This window comes from Elephas maximus, chromosome 2 (genome assembly GCF_024166365.1).
Source record: "Elephas maximus indicus isolate mEleMax1 chromosome 2, mEleMax1 primary haplotype, whole genome shotgun sequence".
Lineage (NCBI taxonomy): Eukaryota > Metazoa > Chordata > Mammalia > Proboscidea > Elephantidae > Elephas > Elephas maximus.
Genome location: NC_064820.1, coordinates 224,778,551 through 224,798,364, shown reverse-complemented (window position 1 = coordinate 224,798,364; position 19,814 = coordinate 224,778,551). Strand labels below are relative to the sequence as shown.

Here is a 19,814-nt window from a genome sequence, read left to right as displayed (position 1 = left end):
AATACTCTTGTTGGACCATATGGAAAAAGTGGATTTTAATGATCTTGGATATTTCAACAATGGTATAGAATTATCCCTTTCTGCTGATATAATAAATGCGTCTCTCTGGACATCTGACGACACAATAAAAAAGAAAAAACTAAACGAATTGCTATCCAGCTGATTCTGACCCACGGCAGCCCCACATGTCTCAGAGCAGAACTGTGCTCCCTGGGTATTTAGTGGTTGGGATCTTTCGGAAGCAGATCACCGGGCCTTTCTTCTGAGATACCTCTTGGTGGATTCAAACTGCCAACCTTTTGGTTAGCAGTCAAACGCTTAACCCTATAGAATATGTCTTTATAAAAATACACATCATGCTTGGAGATGTTTTCATTGCACACACAGACACACCCCAGTATGTGTAAACGTGTATCATATAATAGCTATAATTCTTCATAAACATGTATTTTCACTTATTTTTTACATAAGTGTGTCTATGAACACTGAACTGGAGACAACACACCCTCCCTCACAATACATTCATCCATGTACTGCCTGGAATCAGAAGCCAAAGCAAAATATTTTAAAAAGGAAAATACTGATAAAATTCATTAGATTTTAAATGATGAAAATATGTAATGTTTGCAAGAATCTAGGAAGAGGCCCTATTATCACTGTCCAAATTTGTGTTTACAGGGTTAGTTATTACAGTTCTCTAGGAAGGCACTGGTGGACCCGTGGTAGAATTCTCGCCTTCCACATGGGAGACCCAGGTTTGAGTCCCGGCCAAGGCACCTCATGCCCAGCCACCACGCGTTTCACAGGGGAGGCTTGCATGTTGCTACGATGCTAAACAGCTTTCAGCGGCGCTTCCAGACTCAAATGGATTTGGGAGAGGCTGGCAATCTACTTCTGAAAATCAGCCAATGAAAGCCCTAAGAATCATAACCATCCCATCCCGTTGTGCATGCGGTCGCCATAACTCGGGGGCCGACTGTCCAGCAGCTAACTACCATATTAGAAAGGGCTTTTAGCATAAAAGACAGCAGAGAAGCATGAGTTTACATGCCTGTTTTTGAGAAAAACAAAGACCTCATTCTCAGCTTACACACCTGTCCACTCTGAATCACACCTCACAGCAAGGCTTTGGTGTCCTGGTGGCGCAAAGGTTAAGCATTCCACTGCTAACCAAAAGGTCAGCAGTTCAAATCCACCAGGGGCAGTTCTACTGTGCCCTACAGGGTCACTAGGAGTTGGACTCGACTTGGTGGCAGTGGTAAAGGCAGGCTTCTGGGAGGACTGACTGTTGAGAATGTTTACACCGCTCGAGCCTCCACAGACACGCGTGCCCGCACTGGGATCTCGGTAAGCAGGTTGTATGACTCTTATTCTATCATCAACACCTCTTCCTACCAACAAATGGTTCTACTACAGCCCGTAATGGCGCAAACACCATGCGGATTCACTGTGGTCTGTTTATACGATCTCCTGATTTGTGACATTTAGAGTGTTTCCAGTTTTTCACCATTATAAACAACACTGTACTGAACATCCTCTAGCTCACACCACTGCACAGCTCTGATTACTTTCCAGGGTAATTCCTGAATGTAGAAATCTGAACCACAGGGAAGTACCTTTTCTAGGATGGTAAGCAACACAAAAATCTGTGCTGGCCACACCTGCTCCCATCAGCCCGTGTGAAAACACATTCCTCCTTTCCTGCTCACCAACCCTACATCTTCTCACCATTTTATATCCAACCCATTTTAGCAGTCTTCTCTCTTTTTAAAATATTTCACATTAGGTATTGGTGTCAGAAGGGTCTTCCCCATCCTGGGATTAGGACCACCCATCTACATTTCCCCCCCACATGTCTGTCAGTTTGTTGTACTGTGGGGGCCTGTGTGTTGCTGTGATGCTGGAAGCTACGCCAGTGGTATTCAGATACCAGCAGCGTCACTCATGGAGGACAGGTTTCAGCTGAGCTTCCAGACTAAGACAGACTAGGAAGAAGGACCCGGCAGTCTACTTCTGAAAAGCATTAGCCAGTGAAAACCTTATGAATAGCAGTGGAACATTGTCTGATATAGTGCTGGAAGATGAATCCCCCAGGTTGGAAGGCCCTCAAAAGACAACTGGGGAAGAGCTGCCTCCTCAAAGTAGAGTCAACCTTAATGACGTGGATGGAGTAAAGCTTTTGGGACCTTCATTTGCTGATGTGGCATGACTCAAAATGAGAAGAAACAGGTGCAAACATCCATTAATAAGCAGAACCTGGAAGGTACAATGTATGAATCTAGGAAAATTGGAAATCATCAAAAATGAAATGGAATGCATAAACATCGATATCCTAGGCATTAGTGAGCTGAAATGGACTGGTATTGGCCATTTTGAATCAGACAGTCATATAGTCTACTATGCTGGGAATGACAACTCCAAGAGGAATGGTGTTGCATTCATCGCCAAAAAGAACATTTCAAGATCTATCCTGAAGTACAACGCTGTCAGTGATAGGATAATATCCATATGGCTACAAGGAAGACCAGTTAATACGAATATTATTCAAATTTATGCACCAACCACTAGGGCAAAAGATGAAAAAATAGAAGATTTTTATCAGCTGCTGCAGTCTGAAATTGATCAAACATGCAATCAAGATACATTGATAATTACTGGCAATTGGAATGCAAAAGTTGGAAACAAAGAAGAAGGATCAGTAGTTGGAAAATATGGCCTTGGTGATAGAAACAATGCCGGAGATAGAATGATACAATTTTGCAAGACCAATGACTTCGTCGTGGCAAATACCTTCTTTAACAACATAAACGTCAACTATACACATGGACCTCACCAGATGGAACACACAGAAATCAAATTGACTACATCTGTGGAAAGAGACAACTGAAAAGCTCAATATCATCAGTCAGAACAAGGCCAGGGGCCAACTCTGGAACAGACCATCAATTGCTCATATGCAACTTTAAGGTGAAACTGAAGAAAATCAGAGCAAGTCCACGAGATCCCAAATATGACCTTTAGTATATCCCACCTGAATTTAGAGACCATCTGAAGAACAGATTTGACGCATTGAACGCTAGTGACCGAGAACAGACGAGTTGTGGAATGACGTCAAGGACATCATCCATGAAGAAAGCAAGAGGTCATTGAAAGGACAGGAAAGAAACAAAAGACCAAGAAGAATGTCAGAGGAGACTCTGAAATTTGCTCTTGAGCGTCGAGCAGCTAAAGCAAAAGGAAGAATTGATGAAGTAAAAGAACTGAACAGAAGATTTCAAAGGGCCTCTCGAGAAGACAAAGTATTATAATGACATGTGCAAAAAGCTGGAGATGGAAAACCAAAAGGGAAGAACACGCTTGGCGTTTCCCAAGCTGAAAGAACTGAAGAGAAAATTCAAGCCGCAAGTTGCAATAGTGAAGGATTCCATGGGGAAAATGTTAAACGACGCAGGAAGCATCAAAAGAAGATGGAAGGAATACACAGAGTCATTATACCAAAAAGAATTAGCTGATATTCAAACATTTCAAGAGGTGGCATATGATCAGAAACCGATGGTACTGAAGGAAGAAGTCCAAGCTGCTCTGAAGGCACTGGCGAAAAACAAAGCTCCAGGAATTGATGGAATATCAATTGAGATGTTTTAACAAAGAGATGCAGCACTGGAGGTGCTCACTCGTCTATGCCAAAAAATATGGAAGACAGCTTCCTGGCCAACTGACTGGAAGAGGTCCATATTTATGCCTATTCCCAAGAAAGGTGATCCAACTGAATGTGGAAATTATAGAACAACATCATTAATATCACATGCAAGCAAAATTTTGCTGAAGATCATTCAAAAATGGCTGCAGCAGTATATCGACAGGGAACTGCCAGAAATTCAGGCCAGTTTCAGAAGAGGACGTGGAACCAGGGATATCACTGCTGATGTCAGATGGATCCTGGCTGAAAGCAGAGAATACCAGAAGGATGTTTACCTGTGTTTTATTGATTATGCAAAGGCATTCGACTGTGTGGACCATAACAAACTATGGATAACAATGCGAAGAATGGGAATTCCAGAACACTTAATTGTGCTCATGAGGAACCTTTACATAGATCAAGAGGCAGTTGTTCGGACAGAACAAGAGGACACCAATTGATTTAAAGTCAGGAAAGGTGTGCGTTAGGGTTGTATTCTTTCACCACACCTATTTAATCTGTATGCTGAAAAAATAATACTAGAAGCTGGACTGTATGAAGAACAATGGGGCATCAGGATTGGAGGAAGACTCATTAACAACCTGCGTTATGCAGATGACACAACCTTGCTTGCTGAAACTGAAGAGGACTTGAACCACTTACTAATGAAAATCAAAGACCCCAGCCTTCAGTATGGATTACACCTCAACATAAAGGAAACAAAAATCCTCACAACTAGACCAATGAGCAACATCATGATAAATGGAGAAAAGATCGAAGTTGTCAAGGATTTCATTTTACTTGGATCCACGATCAACAGCCATGGAAGCAGCAGTCAAGAAATCAAAAGACGCATTGCACTGGGCAAATCTGCTGCAAAGGACCTCTTCAAAGTGTAGAAGAGCAAAGATGTCACCCTGAAGACTAAGGTGCGCCTGACCCAAGCCATGGTATTTTCAATCACATCATATGCACGTGAAAGCTGGACAATGAATAAGGAAGACCGAAGAAGAGTTGACGCCTTTGAATTGTGGTGCTGGCGAAGAATATTGAATATACCATGGACTGCCAGAAGAACGAACGAATCTGTCTTGGAAGAAGTGTGGTCAGAATGTTCCTTAGAGGCAAGGATGGCGAGACTATGTCTTACATACTTTGGACATGTTGTCAGGAAGGATGAGTCCCTGGAGAAGGATATCATGCTTGGCAGAGTACAGGGTCAGCAGACAAGAGGAAGACCCTCATCAAGGTGGACTGACACTGTGGCTGCAACAATGAGCTCAAGCATAACAACGATAGTAAGGATGGCACAGGATCGGGCAGTGTTTCGTTCTGTTGTGCATAGGGTCGCTATGAGTCGGAATCGACTTGACGGCACCTAACAACAACAACATCTACATTTTCTTCCAGGACGCTTTGGCTTCTCTTTTATATTTAATTTAAAAATTCAACTGATAAGCCTTTTGCTATAAAGTGTAAGTTAAAGTGCTAAATAAGGGCACCATGTGACATCTTTCAAATATTAAACAATTATCCCAATATCATTTCTTGAATAAGCAAAATGACAGCCCTTTGATTTGAAATGGCATGTTTATCATCTATTAAATATATGTATTGGAGTCTCTTTCTGGGCTTTCTAGTGTTTTGATTTTGTACTCTTTGCGTTTTTATTCCTTTTCCGGTACCACACTATTCTACTACTTTTAGCTTTATTCATTGGTAATGTAATTCCTACCTATTCATCCATTCATCTGCCATATCTATTTATCTTTATATCTACCTAGCTAGCTAACTACCTACCTAACTACATGTCCATCCATCCATCCGTCTGTCCATCCATCCATCCATTTTTGCAATCCTTTGTTAATTCCCCTTTTATTCTTCCAGGCAAGTTTCATAATCTTTGCCAAGGTACAAACACACTCACACACACAAACTCCACACATCAACTTCTCATCAGTGGCAATGTCCTGAGTAAGGGACAAGCGTCTTGGTTTCAGCGTTCCCTTGATAGCCCACGGAAGTACGTACCTAAAATGGTCATGGTCCTCAAAGAAGGCCTGCTCTCTCCGCAAGGCCTCAGCCAGGCTCAGCTTGTCCTGGATGTCCTGCTGGCCCCGGCACTTGACGATCATGTAGCCCTTCTTCAGGTGGCAGACGAGGTTGCGCACCACATCCACCACCTTCTCCTCTGTGCCTTTGTCCACCAGGTCAGGCTTGGTCAAGATACCTGAGAGCCGGAGAGGGTCAATTAGAGAATGGGGATGGTCACGATGTGGATGACAGCTTGCTCTCCTGGTCATCAGCCTCCCACTCTTGCTAGAGGGCAGACAAGAGCCCTGCCAGAATTGAGGTGCAAGGTGGAGCCCCTATCTAGTCAGAGAATTACAGCCAGGGCATGTGAAGACGGGGGTTCCCTCTGAGAGCAGCTATGGGGGCTCCTCAGGAGGCTTCCTTCATCCGTCTTGGGCCCTGTGCAAGAGAGATAGCCGCTCATAATGACTTTTCCATTTTGCTTCTGGCAAGTGAAGAATTCCCTCTCTAAAGCAATGGTTACCAAACTCCCTCGTGCAGCCGAGTCATCCCAAAAGTGAGAGCTAGTATGCAGAGTCTCAACCCCTGCCCTGGAGATCCTGATTCAGGAAGCTGAGTGGGATCGAAGGACCGACATTTCTAAAATTTCTCATTATTTCTGATTCAGGCGGTGCCTACTCCCACACTGAGAAACACAGGTCCAGCCTGGATCTGTGACATAAATGTGGGGCCCAGTGCTAAATCAGAGTGTGGTGCCCCTTGTTCAAATATTAAGTATTTCAAGATGGCTGCAGAAGGAGTGTGGAGCCCTGTGTGACTACATGGGTAGCACACCCATGAAGGTGGCCCAGGCCTAACCACCGGGTTTATTGTGTCTACTGGTCCTTGCTTACCTGGAGGTGAGACTCCATCCTGGGGAAGGCCAGCAGCCGGACAAGCAAGAGAATGAAGGCCAACACGCTAAGGATGGCGGAACAGGAGCATGAAAGAGGTCCTGACAGCTTCACTGAACAGCTGTGCAAATGTGGGCTGCCTCTACCCAAACTTCTCGTGAAAATAAATCGCCATTTGCTTAAGCCACTGTAGTCAGGTTCTCTGTTACTTGCAGTCAAATGCATTCTTTTTTTTTCGTTGTGCTTTGGGTGAAAGTTTATAGAGCAAAGCAGTTTCTCACTAAACAATCAATACACACATTTTTCTGTGACATTGGTTGCCGACCCACGATGTTACAACCATCTCCCCTTCTCAACCCTGGGCTCCCTGTTTCCATTTGTCCAGTTTTCCTTTCATTTCCTGCCTTCTACTCTTTGTTTTTGGCTGGTGTGCCTATTTAGCCACATACACATAACTGAACTACGACGCACTTTCTTCACGTGTGTTATTGTTTGCCTTATACACTTGCCTAATCTTTGGCTGAAGCACAGACCTCGGGAGTGACTTTGGTAGTGAGTTAAAAGGGTTTCAGAGGCTATGCTCTCAGGGTTTCCCCAGTCTCTGTCAGACCAGGAAGTCTGGTCCTTTTGTGTGTGTCTGTATGCGTGTGTGAATTTGAATTTTGTTCTACATCTTTCTCCCACTGTGTCCTGGAGCCTCTATTCTGATCCCTGTCAGAGTAGTTAGTGGTAGTAGTCGAGCACCATCTGGTTGTTCTGCATTCAGTCTGGTGGAGGTTGTGTGTAGTTGTGGTCCATTAGTCCTTTGCATTCTTAGCTGATAGAATTCACCTTCTGATTTTACTTTTCCCTTGGACTGCACCATGACTTTTATAAGCAGATTGATAAGGATTATTATAGATTGAATGGTGTACCCCCCATTAAACACGTCGAAGTCCTAAACCCTGGTATAAGTGAACACGACATTGTTTGGAAATAAGGCCTTTGAAGATGTTATCAATTAAGTTAAGAGGAGGTCATACTGGAGTAGGGTGGGTCTTAATCCTATCCGACTCATATCTTAGAAAGAATGTATGCAGAAAGACAGAGAAAGGAGGGCCACACGAAGATGCATCTAGAGTCAAGGAACACGTGGAGCTACCAGAAGCTGAGAGAGACAAGAAAGGACATTCCCCCAGGGCCTTCAGAGGGAGCAAGGTACAACTGACATGTTGATTTGGACCTCTAGAGTGCAGAGCTGAGAGGCAATAAGTTCTGTTCTTACAAGAAGCCACCCAGTTAGTGGTAGTTTGTTACAGTAGACCTAAGACACTAATACAAAGGTTAAGAGTCAAGTTGTGGCATTTAATCAGGCCCAGCTAACCAGCCTAAATGGGCACCAGACCTGGCAGCTTGGCAATTCTTTTTCTTTTTTAATTTTTATTGTGTTTTAAGTGAAAAGTTGACAAATCAAGTCAGTACATCATACAAAAACTTGCACACACCTTGCTACATACTCCTAGTTGCTGTCCCCTTAATGAGACAGCACACTAACTCCTCAACTCTCTATTTTTGTGTCCATTCGGCCAGCTTCTGGTTGCCTCTACTCTCTCATCTCCCCTCCAGACAGGCGATGCCAACATAATCTAACGTGTCTACTTGATCCAAGAAGCTCATTCTTCACTAGTATCATTTTCTATTCCGTAGTCCAATCCAATCCCTGTCTGAAGGGTTGGCTTTGAGAATGGCTCCAGTCTTGGGCTAACAGAAGGTCTGGGGACCATTTTAACCCCTGGGGTCCTTCTAGTCTCAGTCAGACCATTAAGTCTGTTCTCTTTGTTAGAATTTGGGGTCTGCATCCGACTGCTCTCCTGCTTCCTCAGGGGCTTTCCGTTGCGTTCCCTGCCAGGGCGGTCATCGGTTGTTGCCAGACACCATCTAGCTCTTCTGGTCTCGGGCCAATGCAGTCTCTGGTTTATGTGGTCCTTTCCGTCTCCTGGACTCATAATTATCTTGACCTCAGCAATTCTTATGTGCTGGATGCAGGTCCACCACTCCAAGTGTGTGCCAAGAAACACCTAGCTGAATTCAGGAGATGCTTTTCCATTCTGAAACCACCCACAATCCTTAGGTTCTCCCCTCTTCTTACCTATGGTTCTTTCTCCATCAGGGTCCACCTCCTGAGCCATGCTGAGCGCCTCTGTGGTCGCAATGTCCACGTTACTCGGCACCACCACCAAGCTGATTGTCTCCTGCTTGTGGATGTACTTTCTAATGAGTGCTTTGATCTGTAAGAAAATGTGAGGATGTGACGCGTGAATACTGTAAAGGAGAATAAGCGTTACGTAGGTCCTGACCTTGTATTTGCCATAGGCCCCAGAGTCCCAGGGGAACATCCCCAAAAGAAGTAACACAGAGAAATGAGCCCACAAACATGAACTGGTCACACCTCCCTAGTCAGCGTTATGAGAAACTGTTCTCTGAGGCAGAAGCACAGCTACTGGGTCAAGGAAAACCGTAAGTTTGTGATGGTTAATTTTATGTGTCAACTCGGCTAGGCTAGGGCACCCAGTCATCTAGTTAAACACTAGTCTGGGAGTTGCTGTAATCTGTAGGTGTGGTTAACATCTACAGTCCTTTGACTCTAAGTAAAGGAGATTACCCTCCAAAATGTGCTTGCACCTCATCCAGTCAACTGAAGTCCTTAAGAGCAAGAAATGGAGTTTCTGAGAAGAGAAGGAATTCTGACTCAAGACTGGAATAAAGACATCCTGCTCGAGCTGCCAGCCTGTTGCCTGAACTACGTATTTTGGATTTGCCAGGCTCTACAATCACATGAGCCAAATTCTTCAAATGAATCAATGTCTCTGTGTGTCGGTGTGTGCGGCTAGGCGTGTGTGTGTGTGCATGAACACACACACACACACACACACACACACACATCCTATTGGCTTTTTTCCTCTGGAGAATCCTGACTAATACAAGGTTTTAGCTGATTAACTAACCCCTAAGACCTCAGACCTGACGGCCAGATAACAAGATGCCAAGTGAATGGGTTGATCGTTCCCTAAACCCTTAATCCACAGAGTGAAATTCAGTCATCCTCAAATATCATTCTGCCCATTTCTAAGGCTCTCTTGTCCCACAAGAATTCCTTCCTACTAACCATCGCTTTAGATATGCCATGAAATAGAAAACACAAAAATAAATCCTACTTCCCATTTTGCTGATTAGCCTCACTCTCCAGAGACGCTCCCATGAGACTTGACCAAGGACAAGGAGACCCAATGCCCTACTTACACCTCCAAATACTCACTGTTCAAAACTCAGCCTTCAACTTAGTCCTGCTCTAATGCAGCACTCTACCCTGTATGTCCCCCTAGGCAAGGTCACACAGAGTTGGAAGTCTCACCTGTTGTCCAATGTCAGCTGGCTGATTGCCCACAGCCACTCTGGTTATACCAGGAAGGTCAATCAATGTCAGATCCGGAACATTGGGGGAGCTGATTTCCAGATTAATGAGTTCCTGACTGATCCCCATTCCTTCCCCAGCAATGATGTTCTGGGCTAAAGAAGAGGAACAAAGGAAAAATTGAATAGATCTTAGGTGAGAAGTGTCTCCTCACAGGGAATGCACTGAAAGCCTGTCCATTCATTATGATTCATAGATAAAACTATATTAGGAGCAGATTCGATTTACTGTGATGGGAGCTACAAGGGTCCTCAAAGGATAACTCAGTATATTCCCCACCAGAGGCCAGAACACTCTTGCAGGGCAACCCATTGGACCCATCTTAATGGAATACACCACCCTGTACCCCCCCAAAAGTGAGCAGTGACAGAGTTCTTCGTGGTGTTCCAGCTACATCCCTCCCATTGATGGCACGAGTAGATTCAACAAAGTAAATATGGAACTAATAAAAACACCTGGAGACTCCTAAATTATGAACTGCAAAGTATGTGGGAACGTGGGGAAAGTGCTTCTTTAGACAAGATGAGCTTGGCTATATCTTCTTAAGAGATTTCTTTTGCTTCTTGCTCCTTAAAAATGAAAACGAAAGAGTTTTAGCATATGAATTGATTTCATCAAATTGTTAGCTAATTCCAACTCTATGTTCTAGTCTTTTCTACATCCAGAATGCCTTTTTGGCATGTTTTCTACTATCTAGAACGTAGATTGGAAAGAATCACAACAATGACATAGGTAGCATTGTCTGCTAATTCTTCCCCAATATCCACTCTCCCTAGCTGATAAAACCCTCAGTGTGTGCATGGCCACATAGCAATTAAGATGAAAGACCACATTTCCCAGGCTTCCCTGCAGCTAGATGCGGTCATGAGATCAAGGTCTGGCGAATGGAGTATATGCAAAAATACAATATGCAGCTACCAAAAAGTGCACTTGGAGGGCAGAAATGTGGCTCTGCCAAAGTCCAGTAGGTGGAATGCAGACTCAATGACTCAATCGTGAGGGGCCTTGGGGATGGAGGTCACTCACAATGGAGCAACAGGATAGAAGGAGCCTGGGCTTTTGATACTGTGCAACCCCCAAACCAGGTCTGATCGGCTCAGTTTGGGCTTCTACTTCAGGGAAATACAACTTGCACATCATTGAAGAAACCACTGTGTCAGTCTGCGTGCACCAATGGCCTCAATGATCCCTTGCAAGCATCCCTGTATGCATGCTCCTTTATAATATGACTTTGCCATTTCTCCCGTGAAGAGAGAGCCTATTTCTCCCTCTGCCCCTTGAAATTGGGTTTGACCAAGAGATTTCCTCGGCCAAAGGGCATTAGAAAATGTGAAGTTAGCAGAGAGCAGTAAAGTGTTGAAACATTGGGGCTTGTCCTCTCTTGTTGCTGGGAACCCTTCTGCTATACGGTGAAAAGGTTGGAAGTTACCCAGAGGCACCTTGGAAGAAAAGCCTGGGGATATAGTTTGCAAAAATCACAGCCACTGAAAACATTATGGAGTACTTTTCTACTCTGACACACATAAGGTCATCATGAGTCATATGTGACGGCATGTCAACTGGTCTTTAGTCTCCCACAGGGTTGCTATGAGTCAGAATCACCTCAAGAGAACTGGGTGGCTTGGGTTTGGTGGAAGGTTAAAATTCACATTGAGAGAAGGCCTAGTCATGCTAGCTAATGTCTTCGACATGTGACTAAGGCCATTGTAGATCACCCAGATTCAGCCAAGTCAACCCACATGAGAAGAATTCCCAGATCATGTGTCGAATCATTAAGAAACAAGAGTTCTGAGCCATTAGGCTTTGAGATGTGTTTGTTATCCAGCAAGAGGTAACCGATGTGTAATTATGTTGCGTTTTCTGTCACAGGAAGCCAACCTAACCCTAACTAATACAAAATCTTGTTTTGTCTATGACATTATTTAACTTTTCCTAAAACAATCGACAAATCTTAATTTATGTTCCCTCCTTTATAGAGGGCAAATCCATTCTTTCCTCCTGTTGGCAACTTGTTCATGTCACTTTCATACTTTCCCAAATGACTGAAACTTCATGATGCCAGATGCTCGGAAAACATTAAAATCAACAAGGAAGAAGGTATTTATCTGGAGCCCACACACAATGGAGCAACAAGATAGAAGGAGCCTGGGTTCCTGACGCCATCTCACTCACACTTCCTGCTCTTTGTTAAACACTTGGAAGTTATCTACATCTATTCTAGTGCAATGTCCCCCTTCAGATACTTCAAGTTGATCAAACTGATCTTTTTTCTAATTTGCATTTATCAAGACCTGCCTTAAGTGAGCCTAAGGTAGGATTATGCAAATGCATATATTCTCCCCAGAGGAAAAGGCTCACCCCTTTGAGTAGGGTACAGTGATGATCCATTCAGGCGTTTGGAATTTTTTTTTTATGAGGTTGACAGGGGAAAGGGGTTCCCTGCCTCCCACTCCCCAATTCTTCTTATATCAGATTTTTGGAATGGTAAGCCCCCTGAGAAGGGATGAATCCTTCACATTTGGAGACAAGGTTTACAATTTAAAATTGACATCATTCTCAGAAACTTTATCCCACCCTGGGCAATAAATTACTGATGTCATATCTCGTGTACAAGTGCTGATCTTTATGAGGGTGAAAGAAGAAAAAGTGTAAGGGAGCTAGGGGTCTGACGAGGAGGAGAGAGGGCGAGAAGGAGGGTGGGCTCCTAATGGGTCAGGAAAGCTCAGAAAGGGGAGAGTGGGAACAGCCACAGGGAGAGCCCAGCCACCTGACAAGGTTGGGCCAGGCGTCTGAAGGTGATGAATACGGTGATGTACAAGCAGAGGGTACTTACCTTTGTTTATTTCCTCTTCCACCTTTGAAGGGTCTGAAATGTCGAACTCCAAGTCCTTGTAGCTGACCTTCCCTCTCCAGCCTTCTTCATGCCCAAGTTTTTTCAGTTTCAGCACCAGGGGACATCTCGTAACAATACCTAGGAGGCCACTTCCACATCAGCTCCTATACTCTACTCTTAGAAATCCCCTGTGGTGGCCTTGGACCACCATACAGGTGACTGATCCCCAGGGTTCTCAATTTTCTTTATTCACAGTTGGAAAGACTGCTAAAATGCAAACTTCCAGGTCGGAGCCTCTGATGCATTCTGCCTGGTGTGGCCCCACAATATGCATCTCGAATACCATCTGTGCTATGTTGAATACTGTTCCCCAAAATCCATGTCTACTTGGAACTTGAGAATGGGATCTTTGGGGAAAAACGCTCTTTGCTGATGTAATTAGTCAAGGTGATGTCACCCTGGAGTTGGTGGGCCCTAGGTCCAGGGACTGCTGTCCTTATAAAGAAAGGGAGAACAGACACCCAGACACAGTGGGGACACGGCCATGTGAAGACGGAGGAAGATTGGAGTGATGCACCTACAGATCAAGGAACTGGCAACAGAAGGCAGGAAGGGGCAGGAAGGGCAGGAAGGGGCAAGGAAAGTTTCTCCCCTAGATCCTTCAGTGGGAGCACAGAGACCTTGAATTGGGACTTCTAGTCTCTAGAACCCTGAGACAATAAATCTGTTGTCTTAAGCCCCCATGTCCAGCACCCACGGGGGAGTCATAGAGGGTCCAGGCAGCTCTTGTTCATGAATGATTGGAAGCCATCACCTCACACTTCCTGCTCATGCCTGCATTCCACCACCAGCTCAGGTGACAAATTGTGGTGGGAAATCCCCAAGCTTATGCCAACATTCCCCCCCGGCCCCCAATATACACACTCCATTCACATCCAGAGGCCCAGTGTCCAACCTGGCCATCTAACATGGGTCAGATTTGTGCATGAGCAATCCCTTGAACAAGGGACAAGTCCCCCATACTTAGAGCTTCTTTCTAAATCCTCCCTATCTTCCATGTCAATGTCCATCTCAGGTGTGACCTCCTCCCAGAGCCCTCACGAGGATTCCACCCTCAGGGCTATTCTTGGCCTTGTAGCTCAAACACATCCCTAACTTGGGCACCAATCTTTGTCCCCCAAGATGGAAGGCAAGCTCTGAGAAGGGCTCGGGAAAGATGCCCACATGCACGTGGTTCTGGGCTGGGGACCAGGAGCACTTATTCAACCTTCCACTACCTGCAAGTCACACACGCCCAGAGAAACATGCTAGGAGTGAGTGAGTTCTTACCGCTGCCCCTGGGCAGGGCGACGCCCGACAGAGCCTCCAGCACTGAGCTCTTCCCGGAGCTCTGGTCCCCGATGACAGCGATGGCGGGCAGTGCTAGGTCCTGCTCCACGCCCAGGGCCCGCAGGGAGTCGATGAGGTCGATGCAGGGGCGCACCTTCTCCTCATACTGGCTGCACAGGTTGTTTGAGGCCCCCTGGGGAAGACAGACTTAAGAACCGTTGTCATGTCTGCCAGTCGTGTTCCATCACATAAATGTGCCTGTTACGGTTTTTATACGGGAGCAAGTCAGCTGCAGTTTTCATCCTCTATAGTGGAGCCCTGGTGGTGCAGTGGTTAAGTGCTTGGCTGCTAACCTAAAACTGGCAATTTTAATCCACCAGACGCTCCTTGGAAACCCTATGAGGCAGCTCTACTCTGTCCTATAGGTTCGCTATGAGTTGTAATTCATCCAACGGGAACGGGTATTTTTTTTTAATGTGGAGCCCTGATGGCACAGTGATTAAGTGCTCAGCTGCGAACTGAGAGTTCAGCGGTTCCAACCCACCAGCTGCACTGCGGGAGAAAGATGTGGCAGTCTGCTTCTGTAAATATTTGCTGCCTTCGAAAACTTGTGAGCAGTTCTATGCTGTCCTATAGGGTTGCTGTGAGTCAGAATCAACTCGACAGCAGTGAGTCTGGATTTCTGGGTTTAAGAGAGGTGTCAGAGTCCCTGGGTTGTGCAAACAGTTAAGCGCTCGGTTACTAATGGACACATTGGTGATTTGAGTCCTCCCAGAGGTGCCTCTGAAGAAGGGCCTGGTGATCCACTTCCAATTGATCATAGCCACTGAAAGCCCTATGGAGCACAGTTCTACTGTGACACATGTGGGGTCACCGTGACGTGGGGTTGGCTCAATGGTAACTGGCATAGTGGGCATCAGGTGACTCCCACAGCATTTCTGGGAGCAGGAGATACCAGGTGTGTCTCTGGGAGCTCAGCGACCTGCGACTCTTCATTCCTAACAATGGGACTTGTCAACAGGAAGACCCAGAGAATGAGGAGGGAATGCCATAACAGGAGTCTACTCCCTAAGTGATGGCACCTGAGTCACTAAAAAACATGGGAGGAATTTCCTCTTCCGCTTGACAAGCAGAAAACTGGAAAGAAAATAGATGAGAAAATAGTTTTCTGGCATTGGACAAGAGGCAGTAAAGGACTGTGTTGATGCTGTTGTTAGCTGCTCCACATTGGCCCTCAATCATTGACAACTTCAGTATTTTCTCCGTTTACCATGATGTTGCTTACTGCTCCAATAAGCAACATCATGATAAACCTCAAATATTGAAAATATTTTCAAATATGGAAAATATTGAAGTTGTCAAGGATTTCATCTTATTTGGATCTACAATCAATACCCCTGGAAGCAGTAGTCAAGAAATCAAACGAGACATTGCATTGGGCAAATCTGCTGCAAAAGGCCTCTTTAAAGTGTTAAAAAGCAAAGATGTCACTTTGAGGACGAAGGCGCATCTAACTCAAGCCACAGTGTTTTCAATCACCTCACATGTATGTGAAAGCTGGAGAATGAATAAAGAAGTCAAGGAACAAGTGATGCCTTTGAATTATGGTGTCGGTGAGGATTACTGAATATATCATAGATTGACAAAAGAACAAATAAATCTGCCTTAGAAGGTATACAGCCAGAATGCTCCTTAGAAGTGAGTATAGTGAGAGGCAGGGCCAAGATGGCAGAATAGACAGGCGCTTCTGGCGAGCCTTTTACAATAAAAACCCCAAAAAACAAGTGAAACGAGTATATTTATGACAAGCTAGGAGCCCTGAACATCAAAGGCGAGGTTAGAAAACGAACTGAGGAGCCGGGAGGAAAAGGCTGCTCAGAAGTAGAGAGGAGTTACCAGACCTGAATCACTGGAAGCCCTCAGGCACCATTCCTGGAAGTTGCAGAGGCAGCCTGGTACTAGAGTTCAGCCGCAGTTTCCTCAGGTAGAAGCAGCCAGCTGCACAGCCTACTCACACCTCTGGAACCAGAGAAGGCTGGTGCTGCCTGCAAAAGCTAAGTATTTCCGTGTATTTTACCGTGTTCCCCGCCCCCAAGCCGGCTTCAGCAGCTTTTGATTTTCCTGGGCCTGAGAGCCTTCCTCCAGGGCCTGAGAGCCTTCCTCCAGGCCCTGGAGAAGGAATAAATTCACAATTGGGGGAAAAGATAATTTGCCAGGTACACTAACCGGGGGAGCTCAGGAGAGAAGTGGCTCCTGTCCAGGCATAAACAGTCTGTGGACTTTGAGTAACTTTCCTCTCTGCATGCACCTGTGTGGGCCTATTTCAGGAGAATAGGCCCTTGTTGGCAGACTACAACTGTTTCCGCTGTGTGGTGGAGAGGTGGGTGTAGGATGTTTAACACCATTTTGCCTAATAAACAGGGTCCTCACCTACCCACATCAGGGCCCTAAGGACTGGTGGCTCCACTCAGGTCACCCAACCCGCAAACGGGGTCCAAGGATAACTGGTACCTCCCAGTCCTTACAACCAAAAACATTGGGTGCCCGTGGTCCATCTGCAGAACCCACCCACCTGTGAGCTCTAGGGAACAGGGACACACTTTCCTCAGAGACACTTGGGGGATGAGTCTTGGCCCTCTGCCTTGTTCAGAGCATGACCCCTTGCTGCAACCAGACACTGGTACCTACATCAATCACCCCTGCCCCTCTAAGACTAGGACAGAGCCTGTACCCACACTTGATGATCAGCTACCTGGACACCTCAGCTGAATTCATACCAGAAAAGTGAATGGACTCCTAGACTGATATACCTGATAACAGCTCTAGCCATCTGGAGACAGGACATCAGAGCTTCAAAGGCAAAAATAATCAAGCTAGCTCACTCAAGCAACCCATATGGGCATATCAAAACAAAACAAAGCAAGAAACTATGACACAGTAAGCAAACATAAAATAAATTAATACAATAATTTATAGATGGCTCAGAGATGACAGTCAATATCAAGTCACATAGAGAAACAGACCATGACTGCCTCAACAAGCTCTCAAAACAAAGAATCAAGGGATCTTCTAGATGAAAGCGCCTTCCTGGAATTACCGGAGGCAGAATACATAAGATTAATATACAGAACCCTTCAAGACATCAGGAAGGAAATTAGGCAATATGCAGAACGAGCCAAGGAACACACAGATAAAGAAGTAGAAGAACTTAAAAAAGGTTATTCAGGAACATAACAAAAAAATTAATAAGCCGGTAAAATCCATAGACAGCAATCAGAAATTCAGAAGATTAACAATAAAATTACAGAATTAGACAACTCAATAGAAAGTCAGAGGAGCAGCGTGAGCAAGCAGAAGCCAGAATTTGTGAACGTGAAGATAAAGCACTTGGCACCAATATATTTGAAGAAAAATCAGATAAAAGAATTAAAAAAAAAATGAAGAAACCTTAAGAATCATGTGGGACTCTATCAAGAGAAATAACCTACGAGTGACTGGAGTTCCAAAACAGGGAAGGATAACAGAAAATACAGAGAGAATTCTTGAAGATTTGTTGGCAGAAAACTTCCCTGATATCATGAAAGATGAGAAGATATCTATCGAAGATGCTCATTGAACTCCACATAAGGCAGATCTTAAAAGAAAGTCACCAAGAGATATTATAATCAAACTTGCCAAAACCAAAGATAACGAGAGGATTTAAAGAGCAGTGAGGGAGAAATGAAAAGTCACCTACAAATGAGAGTCGATAAGAATAAGCCTGGACTACTCAGCAGAAACCATGCAGGCAAGAAGGCAATAGGATGACTTATATAAAAAATTGAAGGAAAAAAATTGCCAGCCGAGAATCATATATCCAACAAAACTGTCTCTCAAATATGAAGGTGAAATTAGGACATTTCCAGATAAACAGAAGTTTAGGGAATTCATAAAAACCAAACCAAAACTACAAGAAATACTAAAGGGAGTTCTTTGGTTAGAAAATCAATAATATCAGGTATCAACCCAAGACTAGAACACTGGACAGAGCAATCAGATGTCAACCCAGACGGGGAAATCACAAAAATAAATCAAGATTAAAAAAAAGGTCAAAACAGGGAAACAGCGATATTATTATGTAAAAGAAGACAACATTAAAATAATAAACAGGGACTAAGAAATGTAGTCATAGGTCTTCTACACGGAGAGTAAGACAAGGGGATACAAAGAAATAAAAGTTAGGTTTAAATTTAGAAAAAAATAGGGGTAAATAATAAGGTAACCACAAATGAGACAAACTATCCTACACATGAAAATAAAATACAAGAAAAAAATAGAGACTCAGCGGAAACAAAATCAACAACAATGAATATGAGGAAAAGACAATAATCTACTCAGCACAAAAAGTAAGTGGGAAAAAGCAACTGTCAGCAACACACAAAAAAGACATCAAAATGACAGCACCAAATTTATACCTATCCATAATTATGCCGAATGTAAATGGCCTAAATGCACCAACAAAGAGAGAGAGTGGAAGAATGGATTAAAAAACATGATCTGTCTATATGCTGCCTATAAGAAACACACCTTAGACTTAGAGACACAAACAAACTAAAACTCAAAGGATGGAAAAACATATATCAAGCAAACAACAATCAAAAAAGCCCAGGAGTGGCAATATTAATTTTTGACAAAATAGGCTTTAAAGTTAAATCCACCACAAAGGATAAGGAAGGACACTATATAATGATTAAAGGGACAATATACCAGGAGGATATAACCATATTAAATATTTATGCACCCAATGACAGGGCTGCAAGATACATAAAACAAACTCTATCACCATTGAAAAGTGAGATAGACAGCTCCACAATATTAGTAGGAGACTTCAACATACCACTTTCAGTGAAGGACAGAATACCCAGAAAGAAGCTCAATAAAGACACCTAAGATCTAAATGCCACAATCAACCAACTTGGCCTCATAGACATATACAGAACACTCCACCCCACAGCAGCCAAGTATACTTTTTTTTCTAGTGCACATAGAACATTCTCTAGAATAGACCACATATTAGGTCATAAAGCAAGCCTTAGCAGAATCCAAAACACTGACCTATTGCAAAGCATCTTCTCTGACCATAAAGACATAAAAGTAGAAATCAGTGACAGAAAAAGCAGGGAACAGAAATCAAACACTTGGAAACTGAACAATACCCTGCTCAAAAAAGACTGCATTATAGAAGACATTAAGGATGGAATAAAGAAATTTATAGAATCCAATGAGAATGAAAACACTTCCTATCAGAACCTTTGGGACACAGCAAAGGCAGTGCTCAGAGGTCAACTTATATCAATAAATCCACACATCCCAAAAGAAGAAAGGGCCAAAATCAAAGAGCTATCCCTACAACTTGAACAAATAGAGAGACACAAAAGAAACCCACAGGCACCAGAAGAAAACAAATAATAAAAATTAGGCCAGAAATAAATGCAGTAGAAAACAGAAAAACATTTGAAAGAATTAAAAAGACCAAAAGCTAGCTCTTTGAAAAAATCGACCAAATTGATAAGCCATTGGCCAAACTGACAAAAGAAAAACAGGAGAGGAAGCAAA

General features: G+C 44.0%; 1 protein-coding gene across 1 annotated transcript in view; it reads right to left on the bottom strand.

The window, feature by feature from the left end:
* The window catches only part of LOC126070585 (interferon-induced GTP-binding protein Mx1-like), a 44,070-nt gene that overhangs the window by 8,991 nt on the left and 15,265 nt on the right, over positions 1–19,814 (bottom strand). The window contains exons 4-8 of the mRNA XM_049874905.1: positions 14,220–14,412; positions 12,891–13,028; positions 9,998–10,152; positions 8,735–8,873; positions 5,711–5,909 (exon numbers count right to left, since the gene is read on the bottom strand). Coding sequence (XP_049730862.1) covers positions 5,711–5,909; positions 8,735–8,873; positions 9,998–10,152; positions 12,891–13,028; positions 14,220–14,412 — 824 coding nt within the window. The remainder of the gene's footprint in view (positions 1–5,710; positions 5,910–8,734; positions 8,874–9,997; positions 10,153–12,890; positions 13,029–14,219; positions 14,413–19,814) is intronic.